The sequence below is a fragment of the Ischnura elegans genome, chromosome X (genome assembly GCF_921293095.1).
Source record: "Ischnura elegans chromosome X, ioIscEleg1.1, whole genome shotgun sequence".
NCBI lineage: Eukaryota > Metazoa > Arthropoda > Insecta > Odonata > Coenagrionidae > Ischnura > Ischnura elegans.
The window spans coordinates 96,222,531-96,237,062 of NC_060259.1; the positions used below are offsets into that span (position 1 = coordinate 96,222,531).

At 39.0% G+C, this 14,532-nt stretch overlaps 1 protein-coding gene across 3 annotated transcripts in view; it reads right to left on the minus strand.

The window, feature by feature from the left end:
* Nucleotides 1–11,476, minus strand: part of LOC124170871 (voltage-dependent calcium channel subunit alpha-2/delta-2-like) — an 88,583-nt gene extending 77,107 nt beyond the window's left edge. For all 3 annotated transcript variants that reach the window (XM_046549885.1, XM_046549884.1, XM_046549883.1), the window contains exons 1-2: nucleotides 11,161–11,476; nucleotides 2,148–2,229 (exon numbers count right to left, since the gene is read on the minus strand). In XM_046549885.1, the coding sequence (XP_046405841.1) occupies nucleotides 2,148–2,229; nucleotides 11,161–11,261 (183 nt within the window). In that variant the 5' untranslated portion in view covers nucleotides 11,262–11,476. The remainder of the gene's footprint in view (nucleotides 1–2,147; nucleotides 2,230–11,160) is intronic.
* Between the last annotated feature and the right edge of the window lie 3,056 nt (nucleotides 11,477–14,532).

Below are 14,532 nucleotides of genomic sequence, written 5' to 3' on the forward strand. Positions count from 1 at the left end.
ACGCAACAGACAGATTTATTACGTACTGCTGAATGAAAATGAGACGCCCAAATCTAATAAATGTCCAAAACAAGCGACTAAAAAACCTAAACCACAATAAACTAGTGGGCCCACCAAGCCCCTTTCACTGGCACCAGAAAGTTGGCAACCAATCACGTGCCTTGGAATTGATTGCTACGAGACATTTCTACAATAAGGAGGGACAATACTACTGGAATAGCCACAGATGCAGAAGTTTCGAAATGTTCATGGGCGCTTCAGTTTTAATGAGCCACACCAAAATCAAAGGAAGGAAATATCGCCTGGGGTGTGCGCAACCATTTTTGGAGGTGCGAGAAAACCTCAACGAATCAATACTGCAAAAATATCGCTAAAAGGATTAAAATTATTATCGAAACATGACCACCGAATTTTCAATAGTGCGCCAAATTTACACGGAAACTGAAGTTGTCAGCTGTACATAGGATGGCGCAGCGGGTGGACCCTTCTCACACACTCGTTGAGCCCTCCTGCCAGGCGCACATGTTTACTCTCACTGGATGATTCCTCCTGCGCAGCGACCAGATATGTCATGTATTACTTTTGAATGACAAGACAATCAATACACTTAATATGCATTAACTTCACTCGTATTCAGGTATACTATTGATGCACAGCCACACGAAACAACACGGAAAAGTATGGACATTTGAGCTTAAATTCAAATTGCTAAGGTAACGATCAAGAACAGGTGAGTTGATATGCGGGCACCCAGAACGCCTGACGTAATTTCACCCTCTCGAAGTTGACAAGTGAATACTTCACAAGAGAAATAGGCATCCGAACTCCAGGCAACTCCACCTCGAGCGCATTATAAAGAAGGCCTTGCACAACCTACACCTCGATTCGTCTAAAAATGCGACGGGTGTAAAAAAAAGGCTTTACAAATATTTTAAAAGTATTAAGCCAGGAGTCATTAGATACTCGGAGACTGAGCGCTAGGCTGATGTTGCTGGAGAATATAAGAATAGATATCTTTTACAATGACACGGAGAACTTCATATAACCACCTCACTAAATTTCCAGGTCCGGCACAAATGCTACATTTAGAGAGACATTTTGCCGGACGAATAGGTAGAGGTATCCCCAAACAATAAAGGACTTAAATGAATGCAAGGCGGAACTTCGTGCAAGCATTTCATTTTCTGTTAATACGGTTTTCCGCAGTCCTACGCTAACACCCCCCCCCCCCCCCCCCCCTACATCTGTCGAGGCGGCTAGCGGGCTGCTAAAAAAAGATATGATGAACCTGGACGGAGGAAGAATACGCCGCTCTTTGATATAACGACACGAATTCTGCGCTCAACATTCACCATATGCTTCAAAAAGAAGAGCCGGATACCATTTAGTACTTACCATACTTACCATTTAGTGATATAATTAATAGCACAAATTTTACTTCCAAATAGGGTAATATATCACCATACTATTACGCTTTATTTGCATCAAAGAGGATCAACTGAATTAAAAGGTGAATATTCAGTCCAAATAGATAATAATACCAGAAGAGGAGAAATTGCTTCAAGTATATAAATACGTAGTATGCCTACGAAACTCACAGGCTTAAAAATAGGCTAGCCGGTGAAAACTCGTCGGCGAGATCTTGACTACGTGAGAATGAGTTTAAAATTTATAGCGTGTATTTAAGTGATTACTTAGCGAAGACGGCCCAATCCGAGGAAAATAGGAGAGAGCGCAATTTTTGATAATCAAGTATCACCCGAGTGCGACAATGCTACTTCTACGGGACGTACAGGTAACACTCGATGTAATTATCGTGCGCCATGGAAAATTCTGCCATGAAATTTCACGTCTTGGTCATCACTTTAGACCACTTTATGTACAAATACAAATAAATAAATACTTACTTCTATTTTAATACAAAGAAATACTTACAAATATAACTGAAAAATCGAGCCATTGCGTGAGTTTCGGCACTCTTTAAGTACCATCGCATTGAACCAGACAAATTAATATTTTTCTCTAAAGATGCTACTTGAAAACAAAGCACACACAAAAACTTCGAAAATTGTGCATCAGTGGCCATAACAACACTACACTACTGTAGGTCTATCTACCAATAAATGCAAAAAATAAATGAGCTTTACCTCTCTTAAAACATCCACACCAGTGACTGACGTCAACAGACGTGTGAGCTGACTTTCTAGCATGAAGTTCCATTTTGATAGCCTAAAATACAATACACATAACGATTTAGTTCACAATCACAAGGGATACAGACATTAACAAATACTTTACCCATTCTGTACAACGATATTTTATGCATCAACATGAATAATCAATAGGGAAAATCGAATAAAAACGAACACTTGGTGTCATTCGAAATTGCTAAATAAATCATTAAATATTTTCAAAACTCAGTGCCATTCCCGTGTCACAGATTCCTGAGGTTACCGATTAGATAGACAGTAAAAGCTGCCGGTAAAAGGAGCAAGAGGCGGGGAGTGTTTAATATGTTCAATATCCATTCTCCTCTCCGGAAAATCGGCGTTCCCCTTCCCACAACCAACAATCACCAACCAGAAGATACTCATTTCGGAGCCCCTCCTGATAATGTTTGAAATACCAATTCCAACTCTATACGTTGCTATGCAGGGCCTAACCTCGGATACGAGAGATGATAGCGCCAAGTCACCATACGTGAGGAATAACTGTTGAATTCAGGTCAAGCGATTTCGACCATTCAGCGAATAGAAATCGGAGGTTTTCTCGGAGCACGATATGAATAAATTGTTGTCGGGTTGGCAGGCTCTCCATTGTTGCCGAATGACGATAATGGAGAGCCTGACTCGGCTCCAAACCCGACAGAAAATTTTCATTGTCGACCCTCGGGATTGGCATCTCTATTTCTCGCACGTAGTCAGGCTCTAAATGGTTAGCAATAACTTGAGTCGATGGATCATTAGCAGGAGGGGCCAATGAAAGGGTTACGATAACTCATTTTAAATAAGAAAAATGTACCCATTTTACTTTTGATTACAGACGACTCATGATATACCTACTACACAACGCATTGTCACTGAATTTCCCAGTCATCCCCTGGAATATGATGCAATGAACAAATTCCTACTAGAATACTTGATTTATCTCTTGTTATAAACACCCCCTGCCACCAGCAATACCACCCCAAAAGAGCAAACGAGGCCCAGAATGACTCGATCGGCCCCTCCTCCTTTTAGGGGAAGAGAGGTGGAGTGAAACCCGGCGTCAGCATAATCCTGCTCTTGACGAAATGCGCCAAGGAGATCAAGGAAAAACGTCCCATTTGACGGTCGGAGTGCTGCACTTGCAGTTCCCACCACAAACCACTCAAATATAGGTCGGAAAGTGATGAAACGCCACAGCCAGGATATGAACCCAGATCCTCAGGGTGGGAAGCCAAAACACTACCCACGAAATGATCTCCCAATACCATTTAACGCCGGGACCGAGCTAGCAAATTTAATAAGGACTTTCAAATAAGTTTGCAGCAAAATATCACAGGAGTAAAAACAGGAACGAATGTTAAAAGGCGACTAAGGTCGCAGCTTCTGACACGCGGTAGCGGTCAGTGATAATCACTGAAAGAATCAAAATGCTGTGCGATGGTGGTGAATAGCATGGGAACGTGAAGAGGTGGAATGCATAATGGGTCATGACCCATCAATTTTCCCTACGGATCTCTGGTTACCAGCCCCTTGAAAGTTACGAGTGCTCGGATCCGAATGCCAAAAGAAAATCCATCGGGATTTCTTGCTCACCACGGCCGACGCGAGGTATTGGCAGCGGCTAACATCCACTACCGGTTGGCTAACCAATAACATCGTTCACCAGGAATCAGGGATGCTGACTTACAAAAAATATTGGGGGGGCCCAAACCGGGGATCTCGTCCCGGGAAATTTTATAAGTAGTGAGTTTTAAGTTTTATTAAGAATTTTAGAAGAGTTACATGATCAAAATTAGAACCCTGTTTACTCGAATCTCGATATCTGGATACTCCGGGGAAAATCGACAAGCCTGACACATTTTTTCCTCACGCCCATAACGAATTTTTGAGGGGGCTCGGGCCCCCTCAGGCCCCATGGAGTCGGCGCCGCTGCCAGGAATGCAGCACATGCCTCCACTTACAACGTAATTGAATGTACTACGGGGGGAAAAAAGTATCCCAGCACAGTTTGTGCCGCCACCATCGATTCGCAGGAGAATGGATTCCCTTTCTGACGGTATATAATCCTTGGAACGAGACGAGGAAAATTCAAGAACAGTATTCTTCAGCCACCAAGGTGGTGATGGTGAACTTACCAGCCTCACACTGAGACTCGAACGTATTTCGTACCCGCCAGAATGTTGGCACATTCGATATCAGCTGTTGTGCCTTCCTTTTTCCCGCTATCTCCCTCTAACCCTCCTTTCCTTTCCTTCTTCGCACCTACTCTGGCACTCGTCCTAAAATTCAATTAAAGCCCATATCCACTTCCTCATTTTATCGTCTCTGAAAATTTACGGCACAAATATTCGCCAGATGTAATCTGCAAGACTGCAATGGTGAGGAGCGATTGTAAGCAATAGGAATCACTCTAAATACCTGAACAATCATCATTTTAAAAGGTTTTAGAACAATTGCGACTGAAAATATTTCCTCAATGCATATGCACACGATTGCTACAAATTTAAATGACTATGTAAAATTAAAACAATTCATGACATTTATTGCTGTCAAATTACTTTTGACAATATTAAAGGGTCAAATAAAATATCTAAATTAATGGACAAAAAATCAAGGCACGAAAAACGTACTCCAATAAATTCATATCACTTTGGAAAATATTTCCTCTTTTATTAAATTCGAAATCTCAGCAGCACTTTGAAGTATTAAATATGTACATACTATATATTTTTTTCGCAACACCCGCATTCCCTCAAGGTAGCAAAATTGTACCTTCTCTCCGGCTCACTTAGAACTCAAAATCAGAACTGATGGATCTTAAAAAGCCAGCAGAAACATAGCGTGAAACTATCACTCTTTTAAGAATAAACAAGTACGGAAACAGAAAATGTCAGATAGTAATAAAATTGTCCTGCAAAAATTTATTTATTTAGTTAATCCAAAAACAGCACGAGGCCAATTGCAGAGGACTGGAGAAACAATTTCATAATATTAAGCAACGTAACCAACAATAACAATAAATATTCAACAGTATTTACAAATAAATAACAAAGAATAAAGAAAGAAAAGAAAATCCAACATATAATACATCTTCTAATTATAGCACTAAAATCTGGATTACCACACAAAACAAATATTTAAAAAAATCCATTTTAAAGTTATTCTTGGAGAGCACACGACAGTTTATTTTAGCAAAGTCCACGGTGTGATCATAGAACATGGGAGTAGGGGTGGCTATGAATGAACGAGGCCCTTACTTATGGAACAGCAGGCTTCGAGCACAGAAAATGAGGGAAGCAGCTCATTAGCAGTCATGAAGGCAGAATAAAAAGATGAGAAAGTGAAAATGCAAGCACAGGTCAGAGGAGCCATCGAAAGAGGGAGACCATACAATTCTTGGATAGAATAACAAATGAGTTTCTCTAATCCTGGATCACAGATTTCAGAATTCCAGACACAAACCAAAAACACTAGCAATAATATCAACATGTTATAGAATACGAAGTCTCTGCATTGTAGAATAACCAAACGAAGTAGCCAATGATGGATGGAACAAAAAAAACTACACCTTGTGCATGAAAAAGCTTAGCACAAATCAAATGCTTTTACAATAATACCTATTTTTTGTTTTATATAGTCATCATTGAGGTTAAGTCGAAACATGATTGGCAATGGAGAATGTTTTTTTTTTACTGATAACCCTTAGTTGCATCTACTTCTCTGATGTCAAATTACATTACCTTTTGGGGCATGCCAATTTAAAAATTTGAACCCAAAGAAAGTTATTACCATTCCCAGACAATCGAAAATTAAAGAAATTACAGAAAGCGACCTAAGACAGAATAACACTACCTAGCTTCAACACACAGTTGGGAGCCCAATAATGTCAAGCTTCCTAGAATTTTCAACATTTTTTTAATGCATTCAGGTAATATTTCCCATTGCAGAAACAATTAGAAATTTATTTCATTAAAGAAAATTAGATAATTATAATAATATCATCATCAATATTTAATTATAGATAAATATTTATTGCATTAATAATTATTTATTAATTCTTTCTTAAAATTTTATTTCAATTTCTATATTCAATAATATATTAATAAGTAAGTCTAGGTTAGGTCCACAAGTTAGGAGTTGAATATTAAATCTGAAAAGCACCAAACACAATGTCTGCATGCTAAAGACACTTGAAGAGCAAGGACAACTTACCTGAAAACAGTAATGCAGAGCATGACAAGCAAACCGACTCTAAATAACACATTCAACGCAGGAAATTGTTTTCTACCTTTAAACATGGATCCAACCACATTTTCGATTCTTAAACTGGTCTGAATTCAGGTCTGAAATAGACTAATGGAATAGGGGGAGCCAAACTCAAAGAAAGATAGGACTTTTAGACTTTAACCTTTTCCCTACTAAAGACTAAAATATACGTGTGGACATTTCTTGACCCGGCAGACAAAAGCCGTATATTTTCGTCTGAGGTTTTCTTACGCAAATGAACAAATGCCAAATATTTATTTTTCCTAGGTCTCCCCCTTTTATGATGGTCGGGGGTGTAAAACGTCTTTGTTTTGGGACCCAACTCTGTGGGGTTTAGGCTTTACCCTCAAAATCTGGAAGCAGGTACCTGGACCCCTCGTCAGATATTACCCCTTCTAGCAGTAAGGGACTGTGGTCATACAATTGTTTATCCAGTCAGGTTTCGAAATAAATATTTCTTCTTTTCTCAAGAAAAATATTAACTAAGAATTGAATTCTTTGTCTTTTGAGCAGTGTTTACAATTTTTAAACAAAATTCTATGATAAATATTAACTTATATCTCGAGTTCTGTATGAACATCAATATGGAAATTGTTGCTGCAATCAATGCGTTAATATTGACCTTAGAACTTTGTTTAATATTTGAAAATGCTCAGAAAGAATGAGGAATTCCTTTCAAAGTCTGCAATTTACATGCAAGCAACTATTATCCATGTGCCGAATGCATATAAGCAATCCATAAGCTGACCACAAGTCAATGCCGCAGGTAGTGTCGTAAACCCACAAAGGAAGGAGCACAACTACTCTCGGAGACCGAGATAATGCAGAGTCCCCGCTAGGAAGGGTGGAAAAAGGTTGGAGCTGAGAGCTTGTGATTAACCCCGAGACCTTTCTTTACGGATGTCTCCAAAAATGCTCCGTACCAGGGGAAAGAAGAGTCTCATTGGGCTCCGTACAGCAGTCATACTTAGACGAAAAATCCACCGTCTCGAAAGGGTTAAGAGGAAGGGTGGAAAATTTTTCAAACAGGGATAGTGAAATAAGCTGAGGTTGATTGGATACAATAAGAGCTAAAGGATTAAGAAACTGTGGATCATAGAAGAGAAAATATTGCATAAGAGGTGGTGGAAGAATGCAGCAACAGAGCACAGCAGGAAGACATTTAAGGAAAAAATCAATTTAAGTGGGTATACGAAGAGAGCAAGATGGGGCTTGAAGGAAAATTTAGATCAGCAAAATGACACAGTTTCAGGGAAAAGGTGGATGAACTGTATGCCAAGGCAAAGACATTACTGGCAGTATAAGAGGAAGCCATAACAACAATAGGGCTAAACAAGGAAGCTATTACATGAGGAGGAAGAGGTTCAGAATAAGAAGGAAGAGCATATTTTTGATCAGTAACAGATCAAGGAGAGATCAGATAGACTGAACATGAAGGAAGAAAGTGCAGTGGGCTAGGATGATTAAGGACCATTAATTTAAGGCATTGAAATAGCTCAACCCCAGTGATATGAAGGCAAGGAAAGAAGCGGAAATGGACAGGCACCTCTTTGAGCTACTGAAAGATTTAGGGAAGATTTGGTGGTGTGTGCTTATCACAAGTATCTACCAGATATCTAAAGAAGTGTTTAGCCCTGAGGATTTCATGAAGACAACTCTCATTCCACCACTGAAAAATAGGAAAGCAGATATGAAACCGGCAGGCTATGTGGCTACTACTCTCATGTGACATGATGTGTCTGTGGAGCTGATGACCACAAACAGGCAAATAGAGGTGATGGTAAATGACAACTGGTGCGATGATCAGTTTACATCAAATTAGGCTAAGTCTACCCAAGATACAAAAGAGGCAACTAGGACCACAGAATACAGACTTGACATGAATATTTGCTTTATTGGATTCGAGAAAACATTTGAAAAACTAACATAAGTCAATATCATGGGCATTCTTAAGAACCAGATGAAGAATGGAGGGATAGAAGACATATTAAAATTTGTATTTTTCAAAGTTCTCACAGTTGCAGGAAGAAAACAAATAATCAGAGTGGTAAAGCATAGGCTGAGGTGTAGCTTCCTGCTGCAGCCCTTGCTACTTCATGTGTACACCAATAATATGGTAAGGCACATCTGAGAAGAGTTAAATGGACCTACGAGTGAAAGAATACCAGATACCAGTTCATGGATGATAAGGTTTTGATGAGCCAGTCGGCAAAAAGGTTGAAAGCACTGGTGGATGCAATCGGTTGGCATTGCGAGTACTAATGCAATATGCACTGTATACTACAGCCACATACAGATTATTGGAGTAAAACATAAATCACGCAGTTTTATGAATCTACAAGAGCAAGGAAGTTGAGGGTGACCACTGACCATAATATCATACAGTTACAAACTTGAGAAGGTGCAAAGAAAAGGGTTGTCCATTAAATGAGTTTCCCAAAGATTTTTCACAATGAAAAACAAGCTTTTTGGGTCAATTAATGAACCTCATGAAAGCTTTGACTTTTCCCTAGTTTTTGACCCCATTACCATTTAAATCAATGCAATATTTCAAATGGTGTACTGTTTTATTTGTGCCTGACTCATTAAACTCTTGCTGCACCGCTAAGGTAGCTTAAAATCCCTTCTCTCAGCTCCTCCATGATTCTGGAATACATCCCACCAAGGTACTTTTTCAATTGATGGAAGAGATGACGGTCACTTGCAGCTACATCTGGGCTTTTGGATGACTATATGACAGTGTCTCAAATTCAAATTTGTTGATGAGATCAGTTGTTGCACGGGAGAAGTCAGGCTTCCGAAATCATGTGGTCTTCCGCAGGCATTATTGGAGCACCTCACACAAACCCTGGCATCCCTTAAAAGGTCTGTCAAATTCTTGTCATCGCAGATCTTGCTGACATTAGGGATCATCTCGCAGAGCACCTAAAACATCAACCCTTAGAGCTTTCATCATAGAGCCTTTCACATTTGCAGTTGTTTCATCTGGAGCCATCCAGTAATCTATTAGCAAAGAACAAATCTACATTTGCCTTTGAATTCTCTGGACTTTTTGCAGGAGTCTTGTTTGCCCCTACACTCTACTCTGTAGACTTAAAACATTTAGAAATGAATGTCAAACAGCACATCATTTTTTGTCCAGAAAATCAAATCACAGCATTTGATTCGCACCTGGCGGGAGAAAGGAGTGGAAGCTCTGTCTTTAATGGTTACCGAGCCAATGCTGATTGTTGCAGACAGTTAACTTGGTTGGGGACTGAGAGAGGAGGAACCAAGCTACGCACCCATGTCACCAGATTACATAATGTCTCGATCTTCATAAATGCAGCTACGTGGGAAACTTATGTTATTAACAACCCTTGTATTTCAGAATTATAAGAAAATGGAGATAACACTAAAGATTGATTTGAGGTTAACCAACAAAGGTAGCCAGAAGGGAATGTTGATGAATTGTAAAAAGTTGATGAGAGAACCATTGTGCAGTAGTGTTAAGAGAAGGCCAGCAAAGATTCCCATGTGGAGCGTACTAGGTGGAAATGAAGATGACAAGGAGGGAGGATGTGAATAGGCTGGAGGTATTTGATACACTAGTGTGGTGGAGAGCAGAAAAGGTGACGTGAAGAGACAGAGAAAAGAATTGGGGAAGTTCTAGACATGGTGTATGAGGAGTGAAAATTACCAAGGCTATAATGCCGAGCCAGAGACTCTGGAGTGAGCATGTGCAAAGGGGTAAGGAGATGCTGAAAACCATACTAAAAGGAACTATTTAGATTAAGTGAGGAAGGGGGAGGAAGAGAACTGGGTACATGGATAGAATGAAGAGTGGTTAGTCATACGCTGACCTGAACTAGAAAAATTCAATGGGGGAAGGAGTACAGAACAATATTATTCATAAAACTCTCCAGATACACCTAAATTAACCTGAAGAATGGCAGTAAAAACGAGTAAGTATTGAACTTGTCAGTTATATCTTATGTCCCTGGGCTGCACCAATAAAGTGACTCCAGAGGAAGATGTCGTCTTCTGGGAATCATTCCTAACATTAGTATCAACAAGCAAGGCTTGCTAAATGACTGCCGGAATACACTTAAATGCAGAATATCACATGTTAGCGCCAACCTACCCATTCAGTGACGAAGAATGAGCGAATACTATAAGCAATTAGGTCTGTCGTTCGAACAAGTGGTAATAACAGACACATGGGAAGTAATTTAGTTTCAGTTTCAGCGGTTGCGGGCAGAAGAAACTAAATAGTAAATAAACGCACACAGCTGCACCTTTTTGTTGACTCACATCAGTTTCTGGGTTCAGTATAGGTTGTCGTAAAAATCAACACAAATTTCCATCAAATTCATGCAATGGATCAGTCATACCGAGTCCTTTTCCAAGGCTGACAATGTTAAACAACGGGCATTAGGCGATGAATTGAATACCTTTAAGCACTCCCAAATATAAAATACTAGGGTCGATAACACTACATTCACATAGAATTCTAAGCATGAAAATCGAGAAAGCCCCTCAGCGTGCACCGAATGACACGTTGAACTTAAAATTCTTTATTAAGTGCAAAGAACAACGGCATCTAAAGGCAAATTAATGCACTAAGGAAGACTTTTAAGCATTCGATAAGGACATGCTTGGAATGATCCAACAAGATTCACTCTTAACTCTACACCTGATTACTTACGTTTGTGTATCCGGCAGCTCTTTGGACTGGGATACAATCCACAATTGTGAATAAGTTAATATTTGAAAAACGTGACAAATAACCTTACAGTATTCCATCATCAATCGCTCAATTTATAAAACCCTCGACCTGATGGCCAGGCTCATCGCAACAATATTTACTATGTACAAACACTCGCACATCGAGGCGCAGTATTCAAATTAGCTCACTAAATCACAGGTAACCATGGCATTTAAGATAGCCTAAACAGGAATTATTCGTTTAGTTTATTTGACAGCCAGTCCCAGCGACTTCGGCAAATCGCATTACGATCGTCGCGAAGTGAGGATCAGGAGCCGGAGGTACTAGATCATAAGGCGAAAAGGCGACTGATCCGACGGGAGGCCTGAAGTTAGTTCCATATTAGCCAATAGGTGCGCTGTTCAGAACATCATTTGTGAAAATGATATATTAGAACCATGATTTGTGAAGAAATGGATGGATGGAAGCTGAAAAATACTATGAAACTTAATTTATTTGCAATTATGTTCTCTTTGACGAATTGCAATGCAAAATGCCGTTTGGAATACAATGTTTGAGCAAAATTCTTCAAAATATAGCGTTAACTGCTCTGGGGATGCAAATCCTCCATTATTGATAATTATCTTCTCATCGGCAAGAACGAATATTTCCTTCGGGGATAGTTCACCATCTTTTATTTTTCTGTGATCAATGACCTCCTACAATATATGTATTTTTAATGGGACGGATCATTCGTTATTTTGAACCTAATGCATTGAACTTTATGGACAGTAAGTACCCTAGGGTACCCAGCTGGATGTTTTCCAGGATTAATGCATGCCTTGCATAAAATAATGTTAAACCACTACCATATACCTTCAATTAACAGAAAATAGCTTCAAAATAAATATTTTTTAATCCTATGGATTGTTGTCCAAAGCTTTACGATGAAAAAAAGCAGTCAGCATTGAAAAAAAAATTTCATTCTCATGCGCGAAGAAAAGATTATTGATACATTCATATACTAATATACCACAACATGCTTCCACTAGATAATATGATGAAGTGCCACTAGCCTTTCACAAGGCCGATCGAAGTTTTTTTTTTCTAGTATCAATCAAAGTAACCGCCCTCCTCCATTAGAAATATTCCTAAAGTAAGAAGTTGTGGAAAGAAATATAGACATAATTACATTACCAGTAACGTGCGGTCTGAGAGACCGCAATAAATCAAAAATTCATAAAATGTTGCAACGCCATTTTTATTGTTTTGTTTAATTTTTCTTTAAATGATTAACTATTCTAAAACTTATATTAAATTTTTTTACATTCCCAATACGAACCAATTTGTCATTAAAAATTGTTATTTGAAGCAGGATCATAAAACTGATGCAAAAACACTTGAGTTATAATTATCATTTTATGTATCAACATTTAACCAGATTTAAAAATAAGGCCTTCAATGTTAAAGTTGAAAGGCTAAGTAGTAAGTAGCCATGAAATTTATCCCACTTATTCCTTAAGAATGAAGAAGAAAATTTTCTTGATGCATTCTGTGTGGGCGATCGAAATTACAATTTTTCACAAAAGCACACTGGCTTTTTGCATTGGAAAAATAAGAAAGAGGTTTTCCGTGTTTTTGTAAGGCGGGAAAAGTTTACGTATTGTCCGCATCTCAAACCTTTCAACGTTTTCAGCCTCTTACTACGGTAGATGGAGAATTTGCGCAACAATTTATCCTACCTATCTCGGGAGTCTTACATTTGACATTCTCCTTCTCGCATGGAGTCTAACGAGATCTCCACCATTGATATAATACCATTAAATCGTTTCATATCTCTCTTATCTTTATCAGACTGCTGAAGCACAAAAGAGTCGAAAAAGCAAATATTTATTACTCCAAAAATACTGCCATTGGCAACCTCCCGGATGTGTATCTACAGTACATTTTGTCAAAAATATCTACGCCACCGTTGTTAAATGCAAGTACCACTGGTTTCCCTGACTCTATATCATCACTCACTTTATAGTGCATAAATGAAACTAAGCAAACAGCCTTATATATTTTGGGGACATTAGATATTACAGCCTCGTTCGCAAAGAATCCATAAAATGAAGAGCCCATTATGTGTACTTTAGATGATGCAAAATCATTAGTCCCTTTTATTTTTTTCATCGTACCAACGTGTTCAATTGTAAAATTCGCTGATCAAAAATTTGAGACTAAAAATCAAGAGGATCAATATCCCTACGTAGTGAGGTAATGTAATCCTTCAAACCAGTGAAACCAATGAAACACCTAGACGCGCAAAACTTATTAATGGGAACTCAACATGGATTCAGAAAAGGCAGATCGTGCGAAACTCAGTTAGCGCTTTTCGCCCACGATATTTTAGTCTCCGGGGAGGACAACATTCCAGTAGACGTGATTTTTCTTGATTTCAAAAAGGCATTTGATAAAGTACCCCACGGAAAGTTAATAATAAAACTGAAATCTTATGGTCTAGACGAAGATGTCATTTCCTGGATAAGAGAAATTTTGAGCGACCGCGTCCAAAGAGTAGTATTAGACGGTGCAGTCTCCAATGAGGTGAGAGTCACTTCTGGCGTTCCTCAGGGTAGTGTCATAGGCCCACTCCTATTCCTTCTTTATACAAACGACATTGGCGAAGTAGTACACAGTAAGTTACGATTATTTGCAGACGACGCTGTAGTTTACAGAGAAATCCGTTCCAGCAAAGATATGACCTTGCTGCTATCCAAGCGTGGTGCGATGCTTGGCAGTAAGAATTAAATTTGAAAAAATGCGTCGTAATGAATTTCTGGAAGAGGAACAACTCCCTACAACGTAGCTATATAATTCGGGGTACCCAATTAGAGACTGTTGAATCCGTGAAATATTTAGGAGTTAGACTCAATAATGACCTATCGTGGAATAAACAAATTCGAGAAATAACCGGTCAAGCTAATCGTAAAATGGGTTTTGTTAATAGAATATTAGGAAAGTGCGACGACAAAGTGAGAGAAATTAGCTACTTTTCCCTCGTTAGACTACATTTGGAATACGCTGCCAGTGTTTGGAACCCTCATGAAAAAGGCTTAACAACAGAGTTAGAACGCGTGCAAAGAAGAGCTGCCAGGTATGTGAAAGGTCGTTACGATAGTCTTGTTAGTGTAACTGACCTCTCAGATAAACTCGGATGGGAATCTCTGTCGGACCGTAGATTGAAAAATAGACTAAACCTTTTAGATAAATTCAAGAGCAGTGTCTTTTCTGACGAAGTTAACCATATCTTACGGACGCCAACATACTACGGAAGATCAGATCATTCAAATAAAATAAGAGAGATAAATTGTAGAACAGACAGATTCC